Source organism: Dermacentor silvarum, chromosome 11 (assembly GCF_013339745.2).
Source record: "Dermacentor silvarum isolate Dsil-2018 chromosome 11, BIME_Dsil_1.4, whole genome shotgun sequence".
Taxonomy (NCBI): Eukaryota; Metazoa; Arthropoda; class Arachnida; order Ixodida; family Ixodidae; genus Dermacentor; species Dermacentor silvarum.
In genome coordinates, this window is record NC_051164.1 from 40,468,132 (window position 1) to 40,494,728 (window position 26,597).

The 26,597-nt window shown below is 47.3% G+C and overlaps 2 protein-coding genes across 11 annotated transcripts in view; one reads left to right on the forward strand and one right to left on the reverse strand.

Annotated features, from left to right (window-relative positions):
* LOC119433320 (calcyphosin-like protein) overlaps window positions 1-12,434 on the reverse strand; it is a 152,476-nt gene extending 140,042 nt beyond the window's left edge. For all 10 annotated transcript variants that reach the window (XR_007464429.1, XR_007464430.1, XR_007464431.1 and 7 more), the window contains exons 1-3: window positions 12,311-12,434; window positions 7,263-7,383; window positions 2,931-3,108 (exon numbers count right to left, since the gene is read on the reverse strand). Coding sequence is in view for 1 of the 10 variants with exons in the window: in XM_037700472.2 (XP_037556400.1) it covers window positions 2,931-3,108; window positions 7,263-7,339 (255 nt within the window). In the remaining 9 variants the exon portion in view is untranslated. The remainder of the gene's footprint in view (window positions 1-2,930; window positions 3,109-7,262; window positions 7,384-12,310) is intronic.
* A 244-nt stretch (window positions 12,435-12,678) lies between these two features.
* LOC119433318 (prohibitin-2-like) lies at window positions 12,679-14,117 on the forward strand. The gene is given in 2 exon segments (XM_037700470.2): window positions 12,679-13,224; window positions 13,226-14,117. Coding segments are annotated over 2 exon segments (903 nt in total). The 5' UTR covers window positions 12,679-12,819; the 3' UTR covers window positions 13,724-14,117.
* Window positions 14,118-26,597: the final 12,480 nt, after the last annotated feature.

The following is a 26,597-nucleotide window of genomic DNA, read 5'->3' on the forward strand; positions in this document are numbered from 1 at the left end:
ACGCAATGCCACTATGACTGCTGGTATCTCTACTGAATCAAATGCCGTTTCATAATCTATGAAAGCCATATAGAAAGGTTTATTGTACTCCGTAGATTTCTCGATTACCTGATTCATGACATGGATGCTATGCATCGTAGAATTTCCCTTCCTAAAGCCAGCCTGTTCTCTTGGTCGACTGAAGTCAAGTGTTGCCCTGATTCTATTGGAAATCATCTTGGTGAATATTTTATGCAGTACTGAAAGCAAGCTGATCGGCCTATAATTTTTCAGCTCTCTAACGTCTCCCTTCTTATGCATTAGTATAATGTTGGCATTCTTCCAGTTCTTTGGTACACTTGAAGTCGTGAGGCATTGCGTACAAAGGGCCACAAGCTCTTCAAGCAGGATATCTCCTCCATCTTTGATTAAATCGACTGTTATTCCATCTTCTACAGCAGCTTTTTCCCTGGTCATGTCTTGCAAGGCCCTTCTAACTTCAACGCTAGTTATAGAAGGAGCCTCTGTGTCCTGTTCATCACTACTTCGAATGAAAGTAATTTGGCTGCTCTGGGTACTGCACAGGTCAGTATAGAATTCTTCCTATGCTTTTACTACGTCATCGAAATTGCTGATGATATTACCCTGCTTATCTTTCAGTGCATACATCTTGCCTTGTCCTATGCCAAGTTCTCTTCTCACTGATTTCCTGCTGCATCCATATTTTACGGCTTCCTAAATCTTTCCCACGTTAATTTCGAAAATCCCTTACTTTCTTTTTGTTGATCAGTTTGACAGTTCAGCTAATTCTATCTGATCTCTTGAGTTGGACACTTTCATGCTTTGTCGTTTTTTTCTTTAGGTCTCTTGTTACTTGGGAGAGCTTACCTACTTGTTGCCTTACCTCTCACTTCAATTGCTGCGTCTGAGATCAGCCTAGTTATGGTTTAATTCATTACCTCTATGTTATCTCATCTTTCTGTTCTAAAGCTGCATATTTGTTTGCGAGCACCAGCCTGAATTGGTCTAGGTTGGCCTGTTTCTTCTTGACTAATTTTACTCTTTCTCTCTTAAAGTGAGAGAAATCCTAGACCTCACTAACCTATGGTCACTGCACTTTACCCTACCTAACACTTCTACGCCCTGCACTATGCTGGGATCGGCAGATTGTATGAAATCTATTTAATTTCTTGTTTCTCCATTAGGGCTTTTCCAGGTTCACTTTCTGATGCTATGCTTTCTGAAGAACATATTGATTATTTGGAGTCTATACATTTCTGTGAAATCGGATCTCTCCTACACTTACACTGAATCTTACACTGAAGATACTTATGGTGGCCTTAAGAGACACAGGAGTCAATAATACCTTGTAATTAGCTTTCGGTAGTAGAGTGCATGTTTTCGTCTGTTGGAAGTGCGCGCTCATAGTCTGTGTCACATCAGCTTTCATCTGTATTTCTTTCTATATGGAGTTGGCACTCCATGCCTGAAGCGAAACTAAACTCTCCAGATTCTATTGAAACCATCATGTCTCTCTCTGCCACAACTCCTTCAGTAGCCCTCTTCACCACACTGGACAATAGAATACGAACTAGGGCTAGTTCATGGTCAATTCAATGGCTAATGGCAGTGTCTGTCACTAACCTTTCCGGGTTCTTCCTTTGACTTTGTAATACAGTTGAGCCCGACTATATCGAACCCGTTTATATCAAATTATCCCGTTTATGGAACAATTTCTAAACACGGTAAATTTACATTGAGAATATATAGCAAAAGTTACTCTTACATCGAACGAAAATAGCAACGACAACCAATATATCAAACTCCATGTGCCTGAAAAGTGCCCCAGCAAGTTGGCTTTCCCTTGCCGTGGCGGGGAAAACTGCCGGCGCCATCCTAGAAAAAGTGGTTTAGACCCGGCTGTGCACGGGCGAACACCCCCCTGAAAAAAATGATCCTGGCCTGCTCGCAGCGCTTACAGCCAATCAGAGGCCGTCGTGCTTTCTCCGAGGCGCGGAGGCGGTACCAAGTGAGCGCCATTTTTTCTTTCTTTATGCTTGTGTGCCTGCTGCTGCCTCTTTTCCTCGAGTCCTCATTCAGCGTGGTCCGTGCTGGTGGTGTTGCCTGTTGGCGCTCTGTGAACTTTCTTGGCGTGCTGTCGTCATGGCTTGTGCAAAGAGGCAGAATTTGGAAGCGCCTGGTGGAGAGGCTGCTGCAGGAACCTGCGTGTCGGCAGGGAGCTTAAGATTGACTTGCTCGGAGCTCTTTCTATGCTGAGTAGATCGTGGGCAGATGTCACAAAGGAGACAATCCAGAACTGCTTTAGGCATGCCGGCTTCCGCATGCCTGGTGATGACACCCCAAATTCCGATGACAGCACTGAAGACAACGCAGGTGTTTCCGCCGAAGTTTGGAGCGAGCTGGCAGAGTTCCCGGGTGCTATCGACGGATCGACATTCGATGAGTTCATCAGTGCGGACAATGATGTCGCCATCATGGGCCAGCTACAAGATGAGGATTACGTTGCAGACGTCGTGCCGACCACGAGCCAAAGCGACAGCAATAAGGAAATTGACGATGGCCCGTTGCCTACATCCTCCTGAAGTGATTAGTGCACTTGCGTTGGTGCGGCGCTATTGCGTGAATATAGAAGGTTGTGGCCTCAGCTGCTCCGACTCGTTGGACAACGTGGAGGCGTGCGTGCTGTCGCAGGCAGCGAAGTCGTTGAAACAGAAGAAAATCCAGGACTATTTTGTTCCAAAGTAGGGCACCAAGTAAGCCACCATATTAATAAAGTACTTTTCTTATTGGTATGTGCCTTTGCGTCATCAAATTCCTATAGCGGGCCTATATCGAATTATGCCATATATCGAACTACATTTTTTGGTGAGTTCGATATACCTGGGTTCGACTGTACAAGTTTGTTAGGATTAGAGGTGCGACGCACTCACCCTGAGTGCAATGAGGAACTCATTGAAAGAGATGGTGCCATTTCCGTCCTTGTCGAGGTCCTTGAACAGGGCGTCCACCTCGCTGGGGCTCAGGAACACCTTGAAGTCCTGCAGGCCCTTCTTGAACTCTTCCATGTCGAGCTTCTTGTCCCCGGAGTCGTCCATGATGCGGAACTGCCTGCACGGCACAAGCACACACTGTGTTAAGGGAGTATGCCAAGCACCAGGACGATGATTCTTGAAAATATAGTAATTGATATGGTTTAAAGAGACAGATATAAAAAATCAAACCCGGATATAACGAATTATCGTGTATAACGAACAGCTGTAACATCCCCTTGAAAACTTTTGTATAAAATGTTTATTTTATATATCGAATTATTGATATATCGAACTATTTCGCGATCCCCCTTGAGTTCGATATATCAGGGTTCAACTGTATAGGCTATAATGATATTCCCCCTCTCCATTTTGAAGGCACTGCGAGGTACTCGGCATGGGCGTAAACCTCTCCATAGCTGCCAGACTCTCCTGAGCTGAATAAATGCTACGAATGATTAAAAATACCATTCCCAGAGCTGTGCGTTGTGGGGATCCTCACAGAAGGGGACTATGGACTAATTCTGACCATCTGGGATTCCTTAATATGCTCATCAAAAATGTAACCACAGAAGCATTCTTGCTTCCACATCTATTGGTAGGTGGCTGGTGCAACTGGGATACAAACCCATCAGCTCATCATTCAGCACCGGATGTGACAGCCACTAAAATAAGGATTACTGTGTGCACTTTCAGTAATATGCATGGGTGTGCACAATATATCAGTGGGCAAGAAATAATAAGAGTTAAGTCCATATTTTACCTGCCTATCTCTACAGCGCATACCATTTGGCACACAACACATGTGTAAACAGAAATTCTACAAAAATTCTAATTAAGTTCTACAGAAATGCACGATATGCTTAATTTGTATGACGAACATTTTAAAAGGCGCACCTATTGATGTGACTGCTGAAGTAGCCGCTAACTGAAATGTAGTTATCAGGTAAGTTTGGACTATGCCTTGAGTGTGGGGACGAAGCATATTCAGCTGACAGGCTCTGGCTGCTGACTTAACCGCCGAGAATTCCCGGGTTAAACATCGCACAGAGCACTCAAACGGTGCACCGAGCCTCTCTTTCAGCCGTGGCATTCCCTACTCACAATCTAAATAGCAGCAGAACATAACACAATGCGATAGCTGCAATGTATATACACTGCACTGCACACAGCAAGCAAAGCAGACGTAAAACATGCATACCAATCCAGGCAAAGAGATTAGAGAAGTGTAGTAAGCATATAGATGGCATTTGAGAAAAAGAAAACACAGGTACCACTGTGCGGCACAATGACATCACAGCATACTACTCAGGGATACCAGAAGCACAGATATGGGACAACAAGTGCGATACATTTCGCTGAGGATGGTACTGCTAATGTTTGCTATTGCTACTACTGATTGCAAAGGAAAAGGGGAACTTTCTGACTACACTGTAAGTGCTTACCATGAGAATAGCACGTGAATACCAGTAAGCAGCAGTATGTTCCAAGGAGGAGGGGGCAATATCAAGAAGCCAGAAAGAGAGAAAGGAACAGGACGAGAGTAAAGGCGACTGGTGTGCTCCCTGGTATGATAAGCGAAACTACACTACATAGTTTATTGCCCAAAAACAATACGCAGGCTACAAGTGATGACATAACGGGGTGCTCTGGACTAACTGCGACCACAGTGGGGCTCTTAAAGGTGCACCCAAAGCACGGAATACGGGTACTTTTGCATAATGCCTGCGTTAGAACATGGCAGTGGCGTCCAAGAAATAAAACTCATAACGCAGTGCTCAACAGTAGAATGCCCACTGGGACACGATGGTAGGTCAAACCCCACCGTGGTGTTCAACTCAAGCTGCTCTGCGAAATATTATTATGCGCACGTTGGAGCCATCTTTAAATGACATCTGTGCAACTTGCAGCAGCTACACTTTGTAGAGAGTGAACAACTGCCTAGTATCGCTTAACACGCTTCACCTCATTGCCTCGTGCACTGTGGTGACGGGCCCCAAAGGCCTGTGCTGCACTTGTTTACCTTCAGTAAAGAAGGCAAGGGCCTTACCCAAGTAACGAGGGATATCGAGGCACGGAGAGAAAGCGAACAGGACTGGTGCCACAAAGACTGCGACTGTGAAAAAATTTTGCGGTAGCAATGTTTCTTGCAGTGCACTTTACTTCTCCAAGGTGTTGCTTAGGTTTAATCCAGAAACATTTTCCAGCTTCCCTCTAATCCTGCAGGTGACGTTTAGCCCCGCGCCAATGCCAGTGGAGTCATGCAACGTTCAGAGCTTGAGAAAGCAGCCACAGTAGGGCAGCGTTTCGCCTTTATCAGAAGGGTCCTCAAACACAAGCAGAACTGATACATACATACATATTAAAGAACGAACAAAGAGATTGCCAACCAAAGAGTGAACAAGGCTTCCATGTGGAAGTTGAAACATCTAGCCCCTTTGAACACCACGCCACTGTAAGTCGCCTGTTCTGTTTTTCTTTTCCGTTTATTTATTTATTTAAATACCCTAAGGACCCTTATGGGCATTACATAGGATACAGGGGAGATCCAACTGAATAAATGTGCACAATTTAAAAAAATAATAAAGCCCGAGTGAAGGAATACAAACAAAGACCAGGGTTTCAGTAAAAAAAGAAAGCAGACAGCATGTAATTAAAATCATGGTGTCCAGAATAACATAGTTTAGTGCAGAGGGAAAAAAAAATAATTAAACCAAATACAATGGTGACACGTACAGATCATTTTGTTAATTGGGCGTTAGTACAGTGCGATGGTATATGCATACCTGCCAACCTAGCAACATGAAAATTCTGGAGACTGCCACGCAAGGGGGGGGGGGGGGGCGTCTCAAAATGTTTTGCCACTGTGCGAAATGGCGCACGTGGTAGAGAGTGCATACTTGTCATCTCTCAGCAAAGTGACAAAGCACCCAAAGTCAGCCGATATGATATCATAAATACTTGCAAGTACTTATTCTTGGCTTATGAAAGCGCCATCTATCGCTATAACTAAACTTGGGGGAAACAAAGAGTAGTTTGGCATTCCGCACTTCACTTGACAACCTGACAAAGCCAAAAGCATAGTGCACTCACAGTCGATTAATGACTGGATTGCTAAATACGCGTGAGCCAGCCAGCGACGAGCCAATCTGGAAAATTCGATATGGCAGGTGCCTGTCGGTTGCACGCGTTCGCGGTAGTGCCGGCGGCAGCTACCACGATTCAAGGTGCATGCTGTTGACTAAGTGCTCCCGCGCTGCTTTCTGGCATGGTTATATTACAGGGAGTAATATGGTTATAGCGATAGGGCGTAAAAAAAGCACAACGAAAAAAAAAAAAAAACCACTCTGTGCTGTGGCGACTACTTTTCGAGAGATTTGAGGTCGCGTCCGTACAATCGGGAGATGTGAACAAAATTCGGGAGGCTCCCGGACAATTTGGGTGAGTTGGCAAGTATGAGAACACTACAAAGATTTCACATACAGAAACTGTAAATAAAGCAGTAACATATGCAGAGATAAGTTAACGATGTTTTTCACTTTCTAAGTAGTTATGAGCTGAGTGAAATAATGATGGATCTGCTATCTCAGTGATGTTATGCGGAATTGAGTTCCATTCGGTTACGCACAATGCCAAAGGCGAATTCTGGTATTACTTTGTCCTGACACAATTGGGCCTAACTTTGCACGCATGATCGAGACGGGCTGAAGGATGTGGTGATGGAAGAATATGGGACTGGGCGAACACTAATAGTGCATACTGCCTGCGCATGACAAGTGTAGGAAGACAAAGTTCGGCTTTTAGTAACGAAACACTTACAAAACGCAAATAGGATGACGTGACAAATGGCGTGGCTTTGTTCTGCACAACTTCATGCATGTTAGTAAGACCTGTCAGGTGAAGATGCCAATGATAGGAGCACATTCTAGGGAAGGCCGAACCAATGAATTGAAAGCCTGCAGTCTTGTACATTTATTGGCAAACGTAAGCACGCTTGAGAGAGTTTTCTTCCCAACCAGACGAGATGTCGCCCAGTCACTGGTTTCCAGCTGATACACAATCATTAGCCTAGGTCCACTGCAGTGTGAAGGCCTTTCCCAGTTACCTCAGGTTACCTCTCTCCTGCATTGCAGTTGATGCCATCCCAGAGGAACTCATGCATATGAGGCAGGGATGCCACTGTGTGATACCAAGATAGCATATCCAACCAGACAGCTTGGACTTAAGACTTACCGTGCAAATCCCTTGATGCCATGCGCGCCACGCTGGAGGCACTGGTGGCGAAGCTTCTCAATGGGAGTCAAGGACATGTCTAAGCCCGGTGGTGGTTTCTGCAGCAACGTTTGCAGGAAGTCTGCAGAGGTGTTTGAGAAAAGGTGATGAATGCAGGTGAGACTGGGAACATGTAGCCTTTGCACCACTGTCAGTACGGCCTGCTAACGATATATGCAATATATATTTTAGCTGGCAGCCATTTTTGCTTTCCTTCTTAGAGTTTAGGTACTGAGATCTGAGTGATCCCAAATGCATTATGGCACGTGTCAGCAGCAGCATTCATAATGCAGCAAAGCAAGTAAATAGGAAGCTTGCCTATTAGCAATGAAAGACATTGGCAAATTGGGACATTTGTCAGTTCCACGTATAAGCTTCTTTTAATGTGAAGGTACCTCGCATCCCAATAGGAATGCTGATTTGGGCCGATTTTACTCGTAACTTGCAATAAGTTTAGGGCGAAGCAAACGACCACACACAAAAGCACACACAAGATGAGCGCTATTCATGTGTCTTTACATGGGTAGTGCTCATAGTGACTCGTAGCTACTGCTACAAAATGGCATAAAAATGGGCAAGGATGTTTGTACAAAGGCCTACACAAAGGAGAGACATTGGCGCCTAATGATTTGCACAGCTTTTGGAATTTGTGTATCCCAGCGGCAGGGGTGTTGAAATATTGTGAACATTCTAATACCAAACAGAAAATCATCGTGTTCAATGCAGTTTTAAAATCAAGCATCAAGTTCTGCAAATTTGGGATTTGGAAATTGCGCATTGACATGGGTTTGATCAGAAAGAAAATCTGAAGCAAAGAAGTGTAGAAAGAAAAGAAACTGCTTTGTTTCTTGTGGAACAAAACCAAAAGAAAAGTGAATCTGATATTGCTACATTCCAACAAACGTCACCAAGAGAATACAGAAGACTTTCTTAAGAAAAAGAAGTGTTAGAATGAGCTCTCTGACAAGCAAAACAGTACCTTTGTTAAGCTTCTGCAGGATTCAGTGCAAGTCTGCTAGTATGAAATTCAGACTAAAAATATTTTAAAGGTTCCTTTATGTTTTTCAGGCAAGCAGTCTACTGAAGTATCGCTTTAAGCAGTCAGACAAGGTTACAAAGTTGGTTCAATGTTAAGTATTGTCGTGACTCAGTATGTCCAACGCTTTTATTCACATAGTTTCTCCATTGCTCACGCCAGATAAGCAACCTATTTTTGCGATTGTCACTACCTCAAAAATTTGCTATCGTGGAACTCGGCAAATCATAAACGATAAGCCCATGGTAGTCGTAAGAAATAGCAGAAAAGGAATTGCTTAAAAGGCAGCAAGGTACATAGCGAGCACAGTGACTCAGTTGACAAGTTTATCTCTTGTGCCCTCACAGACCACATGCAGTTGGGAAAAGGTGTCCTCAAAACATGTGTGACTGTTCAAATACTGGAATGCAGCCTGTCATTTATTTTTGAATGACGGCATTCTGAGTAGGAATTGAATAGTAATAGTTAACCTGGGCAGCATTTCTTTATCAGGTGCATATGTTTCTATGCAGTAGCGCACCCAGGATCTCTGCCAGGGGGGGGTTGAAAGTTTGCCAATACCATCTAAACCGCACTAATTTCGATTTCTTCACGGGAAATAGTCAATAAAATGCGCTTTTTGCGAGTGTGCAGACGATTGCGCGTCTTACATCTTAGTTGCAGTACTCAAATGCATAAGAAATGAAAAGGGGTTAAACAAAAGGGGGGGTTAAGTCGGCCTCAGGGGGGGGTTCCAACCCCCGAATCCCCCCCCGTCGGTGCGCCACTGTTTCTATGTGTTAGATGCATATTTGTGCCTCTTATGTGAAGCTTGCAGTGAAAGGTCATTTTATGCATGGAACAACCAGTCCAAGGACATCTGAGCACGTGCCTACTTACACAGATTTTACATGTGAATTTCTGGAAACTAGGTTGCTTGCTACCTTATGCTTTCCTCATTAGGGATGATAAATGGTCAGCAAATATGCATGCCCTTTTTAATGTTGTGCACACATGTTCTAACGAAGTGAAGTTTACATTTCCTCATCCCAATAATGGCTTCACAGCAAAGTCTCAAGCGTGCCTAAGAGCTCACCTCACTTGTGGCAAAAGCAGAATGCTAAAGACTAGCTGAATTCTCCTGCAGTTACTTCCGTTAACGTTACCTTGACATTTTTATTATACCATTCCAGGTGACAAGTATGCTGACTCTTGTTGGGCAATTGTCTGTGTGGTACGGTGATCACTGGCAAAAAATGCATGCCGAATTCAAAGTTCTTCTGAATTCTTGATACAGAAGAAAATGAACTGAATCTGTCATTACAGAGCCACTCTTTATGTGATAATCTGGATTCTAATGATGAGTGTTCTGTCAAATAAAATCAGTGCGACATCCCACCCATCCGACTGCATGACTTTGCAGTTGTTGTCGGAAAAGTTTCCAGGGTCTGCTCATCAAATGCCTCTAAGTTAGGTAATAAATCTTGATGGTCTACAACAACCCCTTAGTGTAATATTAATAACAAAAAAACTTATGTTACCTCACAGTACTCTCTTATGGGCAGTTTTATACCTTTCTGTATACATGGATTTAATTAGGATGAATAAAGGCAATCTGTACATACCTTAATACTGTTGTCTAAGAACCAGGATACTAGCTAAAAGCTTAGAGATGTTACACATAGATATCCGAGTTTACACAGAGTCCAGACATTAAAGAAGAGCCTTACTTGTGGCAAGCTTCATTCCTTTGCACGTTGAGCTATACATACATTTATTTAAAAGCTTTATTTGTTCAATATGGCTGACTTACTCTACATGCAGATGCCATATTGACTCTTTAGCTGGCAAGCTTTATTGTCAGCCTCATGTGGAAAAACATAATCCAGCATTATTCACCATCTATTCAACTTCTACGCACATTGAAGAATTTCCACTTTCAGTGCAAAATAAGTACTGAGACCATAGTTAATGAAAACTAATGAAAGCAAACAGTATGGCATAAGATAGACAAGCTGAAGACTCGCACAATATGTAGTGCACATGTGTATTTTTGCCTTGTTCACCTCTTCCACGAGATGAACTGACAGGTTGAATGCCACGCCCTTTCGCAAAGTAAAATTGCAATGTGTTGGAAAGCCCCATTTCATATTTTGAAACTGAATGTATTATGGAAATAGAAGAAATAGACACAAAAGAAATAGAAAAATAATCTACTTAGCCGCTCTTGAAGGGAAAGCAGAGTTTACACTTGGTGATAAATTGCTGCCAAGATATATAGATATCTGTCTGGCATTAGTTTTCCAAGAAAGTTGAACAAGCTTGTGTTGCTGCTATGTTTGCTTTATTACCATTTAGGAGTTCCCATTAACAGTGGACAGCACTGCATATATATTTGACGCACTGCTGCCACCATTCAATTTTTTTCTTAAAGAAAAAAAGAGAGAGAGAGAAAGTGCTATTAGCACACCATCACTCATCAATATTGGAAAGGGCCCCGCAGTGCTCTTATTTGCTCAGAATAATATTTGCATTGACTGATAATTTTTTTTTCTTTCTTCTTGAATACAGACACATTCGAAAACTGCATGAAGGTAGTGTGGTTCCTATGCTTCCTTCTACGTCACACCATTAGCAGTCAGCACACACACGGCAGATGGCGTCGGAATGTGTGGGCAAGCAGGCAATGTAGGTGGATTGCAAAATTCCTGGAACACTCTGCAGACCCGGCCTGGGGTGCTTGCCGAGGCCTTTCTCTCTAGTGGCATTACGTATGCACGCAATCTCTAGAAGCAGTCGTGCTGGCTCTTCAAAAATGATATATGTCACAGACGTGTCATCCCTGAGAGATAAAGACAGAGGCAGCAGCACGCACAACCAATGGCATGTGGGGGGATAGATTGGCTGGCATTCATAATGCCTATGTTTTTGGCCATCCGCATAGTCAATTGCCGTCTCCCATGACCAGAGTTGGGGGCTATACATGTATGTTTGACATTGCAAATAAAGTTTTTGCAGGCTGTCCTAGTGGAAAAAATTATCGATTTGTTAAACTGTATATTTCCTACACCTTGCAAAACTGATCTGCCACAGTTTCAATTGGTTACAAATGGGACAGTGCTCTATATGCAATTCAAAGAACACGCAGCTGCTTCAGCTGAACATTTTACCCGGGATGCTGCGCATCGATAAATGAACAAAACCACGCGCGAGAGGCAAAATTCGTTCCCGCTAATTAGTGGGGATGAATGTTGTTATAGCTAAGTTTAGCTGCACCTGCTGGCCTTTTACATTTGGTTTCCGAGTATCTCGAAGCACGTTGCAATCGCGGCGCTACGGCCGCACCTAGTTTTGGTTATCTCTTTCACGTCGCCGGCTTGTCGAAGCGGGCGTGCCACAGGTCGCGCGATCCCCAACCTCTGGTGCAGTGGTGGACGTAATAATGCTACGACAAAAGACACGAGAAAGGCGCAGCGCGACACGGTGCTAAGGAGAAAGACAGGCTCCGCACCGCTGCCCACCCAAGCCGATCGCCTGACCCACATAGCACGCCGCGAGGAGCCGAAGGAAAGACCGGCGCGCCGCTACGCGTTGATAAGCAAGACGGGAACCGGCCGTAGGACCCGCACACGCCGCTATAAACGACGACTACTAGCTAGCTGCGGCACCATTGTAACCGCGCGGACGATTTACGAGAGACAAGAATGGAGTAAATAAACACACTGCGCGATAGGAAAAAGAAAAGTTTAGAAAGAAAGAGCGCGAGACACTTAGCGGCCATGAGCTACGGCTCCTACGCGACGCTGGGCGGTGCAGGGCGGAGACGTCGCGGCGTCGACCGCACGAGTTCGTGCATCGATCTTCCGAAACGCTTGCAACAGTGTTGCGCAAAGTACGACACGCGACCGAAATTAATTAGCCAGCTGCGCACTTGGTACAAAATACGCTCGCGATCAGATTAGAACAGCGGTGCGGGCTTGGTTTTGCTTTTTACCGTTTGTGAAGCAGTTGCGCCGGTGCCGCTTGCTTGCTCAACGCGCTCACCACTCCGCAGTGCAGACGAAAAATGGCAAACTAGGCCGCGCGCGGCTGGACAAATGAGACAGTATACACGAGCGCCTAGACCTACCGCCACCGTTCTCGTTTGCCCTGCGCTTGGCTGAATAAATATGTTTTAGGACGCCAAAAATGTTATTGCAGTATTGACGTTTATGTTGTAAATATCTGGGCTTTAAAAATGCAATGTTATTTGTGTTAAAAGATATTACAATGAAAAATTAAAAAAGCTATGAAGTTACAAAGTAAGTTTGCTAGCGCCGTCTAGGAGCAAATTACGCATTTTGTTGAAAACGGCGCTGTGCAGGCCTAATAACCAACGCCGGGTTCACACGTGAGTTTCCCCGTGCGCCGCGGTCCGTGAACGACTCGGCGAGCAATTTTCGTTACATCATCCAAGCTTCTCCTTAGCCGCACGGGCTTCGCAGGCCTCAGTCGTTGACAGACATGGCTCAGCAGTTCAAAGACATGGCCAGTAAGCTGGGCAAGGGCGGCGGTGGCGCGCCCAGGGGGCTAGGCCTAGGCATCAAGCTCATAGCGGCCACCGCCGGCCTGGGTTACGCGGCCACCCAGTCCGTGTTCACCGTCGACGGCGGTCACCGTGCTATCATCTTCAACCGCTTCGGTGGCATACAGGACGACGTGTTCACCGAGGGGTTGCACTTCCGCATCCCGTGGATACAGTACCCCATCATCTACGACATTCGCTCGCGGCCGCGCAAGATCTCGTCCCCGACGGGCAGCAAGGACCTTCAGATGGTCAACATCTCGCTCCGTGTGCTGGCTCGTCCCGACGCCGCCCAGCTGCCCACCGTGTACCGCATGCTGGGCACCGACTACGACGAGCGCGTTCCTGCCTTCCATCTGCAACGAGGTGCTCAAGAGCGTCGTCGCTAAGTTCAACGCGTCGCAGCTAATCACGCAGCGGCAGCAGGTCTCCCTGCTCGTCCGCAAGGAGCTCACCGACCGCGCCCGAGACTTCAACATCATCATGGACGACGTGTCCATCACCGAGCTGAGTTTCGGCAAGGAGTACGCGGCGGCCGTCGAAGCGAAGCAGGTCGCCCAGCAAGAGGCGCAGCGGGCCCAATTTACCGTCGAGCAGGCGAAGCAAGAGCGCCAGCAGAAGATCGTCCACGCCGAAGGTGAGGCCGAGGCGGCGAAGATGTTGGGTGATGCGATTGCCAAGAACCCGGGATATCTGAAGCTGCGCAAAATACGCGCTGCTCAGAACATCGCGCGCACGATAGCGCAGTCCCAGAACCGAGTCTACCTGAACGCCAGCTCGCTGATGCTCAACATCGCCGACAAGGAGTTTGACATCACCCACATAAAGCAGGGGCACAAGTAAGAGGCGACCGATGGTTGACCTTCGCGGGCAGCCTTCCCCCTGGCCAGCTGACCAATGAGAAAGTCAAGATCGGATTGACGCGTAGGCTAGACCGTTCGAAAGGAAATATTGGGAAGAAACAAGCAACGTCAGGGAAAGAAGTCGCGACGACGAGCTCCATATTGCAGTGCTGTGGCATGTATCGCAATGAAAATGTGTGTTTTGTCATTGTGATGCTCGTTGCAGCTGCCTTGTCACGACATCATCGTACGACACTGTGCTTTCTATGGGAAATGACTTAGTATCTGAAAATGCCCTGAGGTATAGACACAACCCTTGGGTGCTTCCACTTTTCCGCCTTTTGTTTAGTGCATTGTTAAAGAATAAAACATAGCCCCATTTCGTTTATTTCTAACTACTGTCTTGGCGCTTCATTCCTGGTCTGCGAAGCGGCAAACATCTTTTCATGCCTTGAATGCCAATGTTCTGTCACGACCAGGATTGTTCAGAGTCATACAGTACTGCCATAATGGAATTAGCACTACCCGTGCCTGCAGGCTTGAAACATTTATGTGACTCATTAGTTGAAGCTATTGTTGGTCTTTCTGAAGATGCAAGCAAGACACCACCGGGTGTTCTATTCTCACGGTGATAAAACAGTGACGACTTTAGGGAGGTAGTACAAGCACTGCTATCTGCATCAACACGTTTTGCTCACTGGTGTTGACAGCATCTCGGAGTGTTTAGGCAAGTAAGGCACAGGTGCGGACCAAAGTAACTGGAGCACAGGAGTTGTGGTCGAACTACACCCCAGTGCCCATTAGCAGCCCTGGGGGGGGAGCCATAAATTGGACCATGCATGCGCTCATAGCCAGTTCACACTTCTCGGATCTGTTTCTCTATACCCACCCATGAATTGGTGCATCGTTCGCAGCTTCTTTCGCTGAACGCTCACTACTGTGATGTCACTGATAGCATAGCTACACTTGCCTGTGTCGTGGGGGCGTGTCTAGTGTGTGTGAACTACAGAAGCAGCTATGTTGTAAGCACCGCCATTCTAGTGAGTGTTGAGTCTCGGAAGCTACGAACAGTGCTCTGATTTATGGGTTTAAAGAAATGGCTGAGAGTGCCAGCCTGAGCGATCCAATTTCTAGCTTGCCACAAGGCTGCTAGACGGTGCTTGAGTGCAGTTTGGCCTAGTGACCCTGGTTTGGCCACAGCTCCCTTGTTCTAGTTACTTTTGTCTGCACCTGCACTTCTTGAGCTGGCCTGTGGTGGAGGTATTCAAAGGCTATTGAGCTGTAGGATATTGACAGTCTGCTGCTGGTGCACATGCGGGCACTACAGTTAGCTTCAGCTTGGTGCAGATGAGGCAACAGCACTGTTTGGTAGGTGCTCCTGTGCTCTGTTATTCTGGCATATCTGCGCAATTCATAGAGGTTGTTCTTGGTATAATATCATTGCTGTTTATAATGATACATAACAAACCAGGAACACTTTCTTGCACCTTTTTGTATATATGTCTTGCACCAATGCGGTCACATTACAAAAATAAATGCTAATTAACATCTGGCGATATGTTCACCTGCATCAGTGCAGTACTTATGTTGGGTCTGGCTGCATAATATACAACTGATGCAAAAACTATTAAACTGATAACATAGCCTGGATAGAGATTAGTAAGAGTACAAGAAAAAGTAAGGGCAGAGAACAAATCTGAGTACCCTATGTGTATGAATGGGAATACAGTACACATTGGTTAACCCTTTCAGATGCCACTTGATTGAAAACTTACTTTCACTACATTTCTTGCATCTTCAGAATCAAAGAAAGTATTCATCTGCAGAAAAAAATTGGAATTTTCAATTCATTAGTGAGTTTTGTCAAGAGTACAGAATGTGGATTCCACGCGAAAACTCGCTACAGGAACATCAAATATGAGAACATCAACTATCTCGTGTATTGAAAAGCTTGAAAAGCACTTATCCAGCCGCTTGAAAATTGTGCCTGGTGCATGACATTGCGAAAAAACAATGAAAGAAGTGAACCCGCTACATACAACATATTGACAGCAACAACACCCAATCGTCTGCCTTCGCACTCATTTTACTAAAACATTTTGCACATGCTATCCAAAACTGCAGCACAATTCAAATCATAAGTGTTTGAAGATGTATGCGACACATTTTAAATATAATTACTTTCGTCAGTGCTTTTGCTACTGATGCACTATTTTAGTGCACACATTTGTGTACATAGCGTTTGAAATTGTTAATTCGATTCTCGGTTAATTCGGTTCCGGCCAGGGCCCATGCATTTCTATGGGCATTTCTATGGGCATTTCTATGGGCATTTCTATGGGCACTTTCATAGACACTTTCTATGAGCCTAAAATGGGCCTTCGCCGGATAATGCGAACTGAACAGTAAGCGCGTTAAGCGTGTTAAGTAAGCGTGTTAAGCGTGTTAAGTTAAGCATGTGAAGTAAGCGTGTTAAGCGCGTGAACGCACGTGCTTAACACCTATGGTGACCCCGATAGCGACCCCTTTAGTGGCAGCGCCTGTCTCAGTGGAGCTTAGGGGACAGTGAGTTGAGCACCCGTCATATCTCTCGCCGAAAACGCCTATTATCGGCCTGTCCTAGGAAGATTTTCAAGCAATCCCCGTAGCTTACAGTGTCTGATTATGATATTTACCCGATTCTAGTGCGCGCCTGTTTTTAAGAAGAAAACTGGGCCGAAAACTGCCTGCGCCGGTGCAGTAGCACAAAAAAACCCAAACCGCCTTCGCTCCGTTTGCATGCTTTGCCGCATAATAGGTGTGTACTGCGGCAAAGATGAGTTTAACACATGTGTGGCGAAGCTAACTTTAGGCAACCAGCCGCCGTTGTGCAACCATTTTTCTTGCAAAAAAAAATCCGGTGCGCGTCAGATTTCTGATTTGTTTCGAATATTTAATGTATTTTCTACGCTAGTTTACTACTTAGGACACATAGAAAGTGAGCGCGCGTTTGATTCGGGGCCGTGTTAGAATCGGGCAAATACTGCCACATGGATCGTCGGTGTGTGTGACTTTTCGTCTGCAACTGGTTTAATTCGACCCGCCGGATGATTTGTTGGTCCCGCCAGGGGCTTAAAATCGTCGAAACGATTCACTATCGCATAATGCCTCGATTCATGCTGCTGGGCTGATGCCGCGCGGCAACTGCACTAGCACGGCGAACAAATCAATCCTTGGCCCTCTCCGCTCTTGAAAGGTTTAATGCGTAAGCATTCTAGGGCTACTTCCCTCGGAAACCTGTCCGCCTGCCTCTAACGCGTGACACGATGCTCTTCATGGGTATACATGGGGTCAAATGGCGTAGCCAGTGGGGTGTTGACCGGGCTTCAGCCTCCCCCCCCCCCCCCCCCCCCCCCCCGCAAAAAAAAAAAAAAAAAAAAATTCCCGGTCGGTGTCCTGTTCCCTTTTATGCTGGCAGGCCGCCTATTAAGAGAGGCGCATATCCATCGAACGTGCGGCTCTTATGCGCATTCGCGTCTCAACGCCTGTCCGGCGCCTGGGAGCTTACAAAGAACGAAGCGCCGCAGTCGAGACGAATGCGGAGGAGTGCAGCCCCAGAAGCTCCACAGAAACTTCCTATGGGGCTAAAGGTTTCTGTGGCGCCGGCGAGGGTGTTGTTCGTGCGTTGTTTTGCATGGCCCCAACATGCGCACACGGCGTGTCCCCTTTCGAGGGCGGTGCTGCAGAGAGAGGAACTTCTTTCACCCTTGCGATTGGACAGCATTGTTAATTTTGCCGGAGCTTTGCCTTTTTTAGGCACTACTCCCTTGGCCACCCTCTTGGTTCGAATCAGCATTCTATCTTTGCATAACCTCATGTTTACTGACGACATGTATGTTCGTCTGAACAGCTAGAAATTAAATGAACGAAACGTGCAACAAGGTCAACACTCCACAGCAGTGCAATGGATGATCCGCTGAGTGTACTTAGTGTTGTTACGACCAAACTAACAAAGGCGATTACTTCAAGGAGAATACGATTCCTTGCTTAGCTGCCATATTATATGAATGAACCGCAAGTACCTCATACCTGTATTGACTATTTTCGCGGCGATCCCGTGGGCGCTGCCATGTTTGATCACGTGGTGACGCGTCCATTGCTTGCCTCAACTGCCTCCGTTGCTTCCTTGTTTGCAATGGAAGTGTATGACGCCGGCGCGGCTTAGAAAACTTCTGTTTTGGGAGATATCGTAGACGGTGACTAGGTGGACGACACGAAGCTTTGATCACAGCTTCAGAGAACTTGCCAAAGCGCTTTCGGAGCTGATTAACCTATGTTCAAACGGCGCAAGCAGCGTATATTGTGCTTGCTCTATAAAAGCGGGGCTAAATATGTATTTCAAGCTATCCAAACATTCCGTTCATGAATTGAATCAGGATTAGTGTGTTTTGCTCTTTGTACTTTATTTGGCAAATATTTTGAAGCAGCGACTTGTCAGTTTCTGACACAGTGAAGTTCCTCGGTGCGGCCACTATCTGATTATTTTCTGCCTAATCGCTCGCGGGTGTGCTCAGTTCCGATAGATTTGTACTTGCTGCGCACAAGGCTTGAAACGTAGCTGTTCTGCACATTGCAATACCTTGTAGCAAATGCGTATTATCGCGAGTAACTCGCTTACTCTTGTGGACCTTCACGAAACGTTCAGCTTCGACCATTCGTGCGCTATTGATGCAGTATCGTCACTTATTGTGCGTATATAGTGCGCATATATTCTAGTGTGGGCCCATTCAATTATTCTTGACACGTTGGCGAAAGAGTGGATGTAAGTTTTCGTGCTGGTTGGGGTAGATGTGCGCAAATACTGTGCGCGAAACCTACTTTGACAGGAGGCGGCGCTACTCCCGTTATCATTGTTTAAAGAGCACTACTCACTCTTGCCGACGTACCGGGGCTGAAGCCCTTTCTTTGAAGCCCTTTCTTTGAACGCAAGCGGATGAGCAAATTTGTGTATCCTCGAGGAGAGCTGTACATCTCGAAGTGCCGGAAACACGTACGGGCAATTACAGCAGCGGTCCGCGAACTTGGCCCCACATTTCATTACATTCCTTAATATGCCAGTCACTATTTTTGCATCCAACTAATGCATACGTCTTCAATCCACATGATTCAAACCAGAGTGAACCCAGTGCATTAGCGAAAACTCAGTAGCATTTCCGACAGCTGATCGCACAGAAGCAAGGTGGAAGCGGTAATGGTTTCGTATTCGTGCGCGGTCGCTGAGGAGAGGTATGGCGCGCCGCCGTAAGCGCCATCTCGTTTCTCTAAAAAAAAAAAAAAAACTGCTCCGCGAAAAGGGTCAATAGAAAACGACGCGCAAGAATGCTTTGTCTGCGGTTATATATGTGTGTATCTAACCTCTTTCACGCCAACTATAGGATCATTGGTTGTGTGCCACTGGGCATGTACAGCCTCATCAATTACAAAAAAAAAAAGACACATTCTGTAAAAATTATTCGATGCTGGGTGGAAATGAACAGGTGTCATATTTATTCAAAACAAGCTTGTCTAAATACATATTCCGAAACGCGAGGACATCAGGGTGGCGCCGCTAGACGATGGAGCTTGTCTAGATGGAAGCGCGAGAGAAGAGCCGGGCGGCGGTGCACGCCTTATACGTCACGTGTTTCGGCGGCGTCGATACTGTGCCTCGGCACATTGCTTCAGTGATAATCGCATTAACGTCGACAGTCGCCCTGAGACTGTTTCTGCCGAAGTTTCCTTTAGAGCGCAGTTCATAGGCGCCAGTTTCGCGTCGGCGTCGTCCCTCGGCGTAACCGAGAGAACGAGCACAGCGAAGGGCGAAAGAGCGAACGCGGAGCGCAGCGGAGGATGAAAGACGGCGATAGCGAAGAGAGCGCGGGGAGGAGGGTGCAGCGGAACCATGAGGCGGAGTCACGGTGTGGGCGGAGTGCAGAGCGGGAGAGCATGGCGAAAGCTTGAGAAGAAAAGCGTAGTGTCGCGCAAGACGGGCTCTGCGGCGACGACCGCTACGAGATGGCGCCAGAGTAGCGCGCCGTCGTCTGTTCACCGATGGCAAGCGGCGATCGCGTCCAGCGATACCATATATGGAAACAAAGCGCTGCATGAGCGGAGGTCAGTCTGCAGTGGCTGCTATGAATCGTGCCCACGCGTCACCCCCGCGCTGCCGCTCGCGATCTCCCGATTAGCCAGGCAGTGGCGCCACACTTCGCTCTGTTTGCGATTGTCCGCGCCACCAAATATATCGCGAAATGAAAACACGCCGCGCTCAAATTTCGCATTAGGGAGTATCGTAATCGTGGGTGATTTTTTTTTCTTTTGTGCTGTCTCCCATACTTCCAAGCGCAACTTCTCTTCGATACGTCTTCTTGGCGGCCGCTCACTGTTGACGCTTATCGCGTCAGCTGGCGCGATTTGTTTGTGCCACATGCACGAAATGACGCACAGTGTTCTGTTTCCTGCCCCCATACATATCTCGACTACAGAAGCGACGATCAGTGGAGTGTTGGCTTTACCCGCTGGTCTTTGAACTTATAAAGTTAACTTTAAATGTGCACCGATATTTATACAGAATTACAGACTTTCAATAGATTCCAATGTTGCAATGTCTATACTCAATGCATCACCATTGTTTTAACGTGACAGCGTTAAGAGCCCCGTGTCGCAGAAAATCCTGCGTCGGCGACCGGCGTGCGATGTCGGCTCGGTGGCGGAGAAAATCATCCTCAACTACGCCAACCACCTCGACCGCGCAGGCCCTCCACGTGGTGCAAGGTTTTGGTGAACAAAAATTGAATTTCTCACAGTGAAATCCGTCAGAAAAATGGTAAAGTACTTTACCATTCTGCGTCGGATTCACCGTCAGATTTTTTACCAATCGGCAGTCGGATTGTAATTTGAATGTATGACAAAAACCTAATTCTGCTACGAGGAAACTCAAACACAAACCCATTTTCCAGTATATCTACCAGACCTACAGCCGCGCGTTCGGGTACTTTACTTGCGAAAATGGTATCCAGATGCATCCTAGGCAGTTCAAATTGGGACTTCGCCTGCGAATTCGTTTTGGACACGTGCGAGCGTCGGGGCAATAGCAAACAATGAATAAAATAACAAAAAAGGTACTAGGGCCTTTACATTTTAATATAAGACCACTTACATCGCCCCTGGAAAAACGTCTTTCCAGCAATGCATTTCTGTTTAAAAGTGAAGCCGACTTTAAGGGGATCGGTGTAAGCTTGGTCTTTGTAAGCTGGATTTCCCACGTTCAGGGTTGCAGTGAATGAATCCTACTTGCCGTATGCGAACGATGCGATGCGAACGGGTCTCGATAACGCTATCGCGTTATACTCTTAACCCTTTCAAGCTCAAATTATGTTCAATGTAAAAATTGGTCTTCACAATTTGAGATGCGCATGATCGTGGTAGTTAAAAAATTAAAAAAATCTGTGCTCACACTTTTCAATAAAAACTTAATTAATGATTCCAAATGGAATCAGTCGGACTTGGTCGATTTGAAATGCGTCGTTTCAAGCAATACGTGAAAAGACTATTTTAGAAGAAACTCTTCGAAGGAATTATTTTCTTAGTTGAGGCAGAGGTGTGTGCCACACTTCTCGCACCGAATGCGGGAGTAAGAGCACATTTTTCTTTATTTCTTCTAGTTCGCGCGATGACTTCTTTTTCATCGGACGAATCAATGTCTCCTCAAGGGATCAGCACAAGCTTCGGGACTTCTTTCTTTTTCCCGTAAAACTCGCATGTGCTGATTGTGGCCATCTGTTCCGAAAGAAAATGTTTCCGTATTGCGGAGGGATTCCCCCCCCCCCCCCCCCCAAAAAAAAAAAAAAAGTTTATCTACACGGCATAAGCTCGTATTAACAGCATAAAATCACAAAAAGCAAAGCAAGGCTCTACCAACAATGCAGGCTCCTGACGCGATAATGATCCATCAAATAAAACGTGCCCAGAACATGGCCAAGTACAGCATCAAACCGTCGTTTTAGCGCGAACAAACACGCGATTTAGTCAGTGAGGTAACATCAATGAAAATGTATCGCGTGAGTAGTCGGGGCGCTACGTCCCAATGATTCCATTTGGAATCATCAAGATTCGCAGTTATCCGGTACCCGCAAATACTTTTCGCTGAATAAATTTACTGCGAAGGGATAGCATAACACCTAATAGGCAAAGTCCCAATGTTCGAGACAAAAATTAACTAATTGTCGTACTTCTGCACGGTGAAAAGAAGAGGGGATCTCAGCGAATGGCGGGAACAGTGCAAGCGATGCTTTTATCTTTTCGTTCAGAGGTGGCAGCACTTCCTTGAGTCTACCAGCTTGCCAGCATACGTAGAGCAAGGGCTAAATATGAGTTGTAGCGTAGGAACAACCTTTTTAGGGGCGAAGCTCCTTATAGCGGCACCCGTTCGTCCCCGTCGTAGTAGGTAGCCACGTCTAGTTTTATGAATTGCTCAATAGATGGCGTTGTGTGTCCGTATATGTATGTATACCCATATATACATATATATGTATACGTATAGATAACCGGAAGCCGACTTCCGCTTCCGGTTCCACTTCCGGTTCCGCTTCCGTTTCCACTTCCGGTTCCGGTTCCGGAAGCCAGCTTCCGGCTTCCGGAGAACGCTTCCGGCGTTTTATGAAAAAAAAATTCCGAAAGTTGTGTCCGTAGCGCGGAATCGAACCAGGGACCCCTCGGTTCCGAACGCGCGGCGATAGCCACGAAGCGCACATAGACACACGCACCACGATGGCAATAAATACCCAACATTAACGAAAGGCCGCGTTTCTAGCGCGTTTCTAACGCGTTTGTGCTAGCGCGTTACGGCCCGTGCAAGAAGCTGGTGTAAGACGCTGTGACCTCTCCGCCTTACCTTCAACGCGTTTCGAACGCGCTGCCCAAGGCGGTGGCAAGTCAAGTTCAAGTCGAGGAGCGTTTATGAATACGGGGGGTATACTCTCTCAGCAGTCATGTGATGGCGTCGGCAAACGCGGTGCACGTTCCGGCATGTGTAAATGGCTGCGTAAGACGCTGTGGCCGCTCCCCCTTACTAGAGAGTACTGCACGTTTCTAACGCGTTTGTGCTAGCGTCCCCTTAAGCGGGAGATCCGATGATTCCCTCCGGAGCTTCGCCCACTCATCATCATTCACCCCGTGGATATGCTGCGATTTTTTTTTTAACCCGGGGTTGCCCCTGGGCTACAAAATTGATGATTCCCTTTGGAATCACTGGGCCTTAAAGGGTTAAAGGTGGAGCTTAAGCGTCCTACAAGTTTTTGTAGCGTGAGCTACACTGGCCGAGGTTGAGGAGTTTCGCATGGCTCCTGGAGAGCCGTGCTGCGCATGCACGATGAGCAGTGACGTCACACGGCGCGCACCTTGCGCGCCGGGCGTTTGCCCGGCGTTTGCGCTGGGCGTTTGTTAGTGTGGTATAGCCGCGGAGAAGGAGAGCGAAATTGCGGCTCAGCGGCCTGACAAGTTGCCTGACAATTAGCGCTTAAGCGTAGGAAGAATGAACAGAAGAATGCTAAACGTGCTGCGGAGACAACGGAGCAAAGGTCTAGCAAGGCGACATCGCCAGGAGGCTGAGCGGCGTGCCCGACCATCTCAGCAGCAGCAACAAGAAGACGCCGTCGATGACGTCAAGGCTAGCCGGTGACTATACGGTGAAACTTAGCGAAAGCGCCAGTACGACTCGGACCTTCGAGGCGGACTTCGTAAACAATCCGTTTGGATATGTGTGCGACGTGTGTGAAAGACTTGACGTATATGGAAGACTTGACGTACATGGAAGACTTGACGCCGGTAAGTAGTGGCATGCGTGAAACGTTGAGTTTAGCGGCGCCGCCTGAGTGGGGTGAAACCGTGGCGCGGGTGTGTACAACGTGCAAGAACTTTCTCGCTAAGCAGTAGATTCCACTCTTTGGTGTTACAAATGGGTATCGTTACCCGCCCATGTCACCAGGTCTACCGGTTCTGAACGATGTGGCCGACTTAGCTCACGCTACGTATATACTGGCATAGCCGAGGTAAGCCACTGCTAATTTTTTCTTAGTTTTTGTTTCTGTACGTTTTAAAACAGTACTTATCGCTAAGACATCTACTCCTACCCTTTCCCACCACATCGGTGCCAGATTTTTGTCCTCAGCAAAAATGGCAACCCTAAAAGAGATTTACTGTACTAAGTGGGCAGGCCTTGAACACTGACAGCGCACAGAGCACCACGTACGAAGCGGAACATCCAATACTTCTGCGAAATTTGAGCAAGAACAGTGCAGCGGTTAGCGAAAAACCTTTTTTACGCAGCGAAATATGTAGCACCCTTATACTATATGTCTCAAAACAGTCAAGTGTTATTGACTAGAATGCGCTCAATATATTACGCCTTAAAATGATAAAAAGAAGCCTCTATTGTAATAGTTTTCCTCGACCACGCAATAGGTCACTGTGAAAGAAGAAAACGAAAAGCGCCTGCCGGTGTTGCACGTAGGCGCGCGCACGTGCGGGAGGTCTCGTTGGCACGTGGACACGAGGTACGTCGACGGTCGTTCCATTTCATGCTCTGGACGACCCGCGCCTTGGGTGGTCTCCCGAGAAGGGTAGAGGTCGACGACGGACGTCTCAAGAACGTAGCTAGCAAGGTCGTACTCGAACGCCGCACGATAAAGGATTCTAGCCGTCGCTAAGCGCGACTGCCAGCCTAGGAGACGCCGCCCGCCAGAGAGATCCAACACCTCTGGAAGATCGGAGCGGATCGATCCGGCCGCCTGCTCCCACCGGCTCGATGACGGCTTCGGAGCAGCATAACCGGTGCCCGACACCAAGCGGACGCCGGGGCCGACTTCCGAAGACGTCGCCGATACCGAAACCAACCGGGGCCGAGATAAGCGTCTTCGGCGCGATTCCGGCGTCGCCCGTGGACGAAGACCGCGTGGAAGACCAGAGGAGCGGCAGAACAAGCCCCGCCGACCGACGTCGACGCTCCGTCCACCGCGGAGGAACCGCCAAACGAGCATGCTTGCCGGAAGCAGCCATCGAGGACCTGCTCATCCGCGAGCGACGCCGCCTGCCCACCGTCACCGGGATTCCGAAGCATCGGCGTCGCTCGTGGTTCTACGCGTTCTCCTCCTCCGGCAGCTCCTCCGGTCCAGGTGCAGCGAGAGCCGACAGACGAGGCTCTAGCTGGTTCCGAGTCTCGACCGACGGCGATGCGCGGAGACGCGAAGGCGAAAAGTCGGCGGCGTTGCGACTGCGCCGCCTCCAGCAGCCACGCCGCACAGGACCGCCGGCGTGGGACGACCTCTGCGGCAACGACTACGGCCGCGAAGTGAGGGGCGAAACGGCGCCATCACATGGACAACCATGCGTCGGCTAGTGTGGTCGGCTGGACAGGCCACTTCGGGTCTAGCTGGACCATGTCGAGTTCCGGCGTGTTCCGGACATCACGTGCCCGCTAAATGTGACGGGGAAAGCTGCCGGCAGCATGTCCGGGCGTTCTCACCGGGAAGCTCGGAAAAAATGGTCCACGAGGGCTACCGAGGGTACAAGAAAAATGTGTGAACGCTATTTGTGATAGCCCTCAGTTCATCGTTCCAAACTTTGCATACGTAAAAAGATTGTATTCTAATGTGTTGTATTTAGTTTTTTTTCGCGTCATAGAAATATATTTGAAATACTTGCGTTTAAAATTTGCGATTTCTTCTTTCCACACTCTGTTGCATGGCTGTAAAAATGCTTCGCGAGTCACTTTTCTTTATTTTAAAACTCTGTTTGCCTAGCCCACCACGGTTTCGCGTCGATCTTTTGATCGGTCGGTCAGCATGTATCACGCTGGACAGATTTCTTTATTACAATTGAACCTCGATGTAACGAACGCAAATATAACAGCTGGGATGAAAATTTGCCAGCGGCTGGCGGAGTGTCTGTCGACAAGCCGTGCGAAAATGTCTATAAATGTGTACTTAGGTCTCAACGGCACGCGAACACAAGATCACACGCGCTGGTTAGACTGACGGGTCCACATGTGGTTTCGTCCGCGTCTGAAATCTGCAGGTGGCCTTAATGTTCCCTTTAAGTGTATTTGATGGCGCTAGCCCCTAGACCTTAGGTTAACGCACGCCCTTCTACCACACCCAGAGGAGCAACTGACGACGTGCCCTAACGCGCCGGCGGAGCGCGCGTTGGGACACGAACAACGAATGGCTCATACCCCCTTAAACAGTGGCTCATACCCCCGTAAACGCGGCTTCCCCATTACGACGACAGAAGTGAAATTCTACGCTGGAATGGTGAGTGGCAACGGAGCCAGCTGTGAAAGACGATGACGCTCGAGCCATTCCTGATGATAACAGTTAATCATCATAATGATGTGAAAGACCCTGCGGTTAATTGGCCCTTTCCTTAAATAAAATTATGCTCCTATATCATATCCATCCTATTGACCCTTTTCGCGGCGATTCCGTGGGCTCTTCCATGTTTGATCACGTGGCGACGCGTCCATTGCTTGCCTCAACTGCCTCCGTTGCTTCCTTGTTTACAATGGAAGTGTATGACGCTGGCACGGCTTAGAAAACCTCTGTTTTCGGAGATATCGTAGACGGTGACTAGGTGGACGACACGAAGCTTTGACCGCAGCTTCATAGAACATGCAAAAGCGCTTTCGGAGCTGATTAAGCTATGTCTAAACGGCGCTAGCAGCGTGTATGGTGCTTGTTATAAAAGCGGGGCGAAATATGTATTCCAAGCTATCCAAACATTCCGCTCATGAATTCAGTCAGGCTTAGTGTGTTTTGCTCTTTGTTATTTATTCGGCAAATATTTTGAAGCAGTGGCTTGTC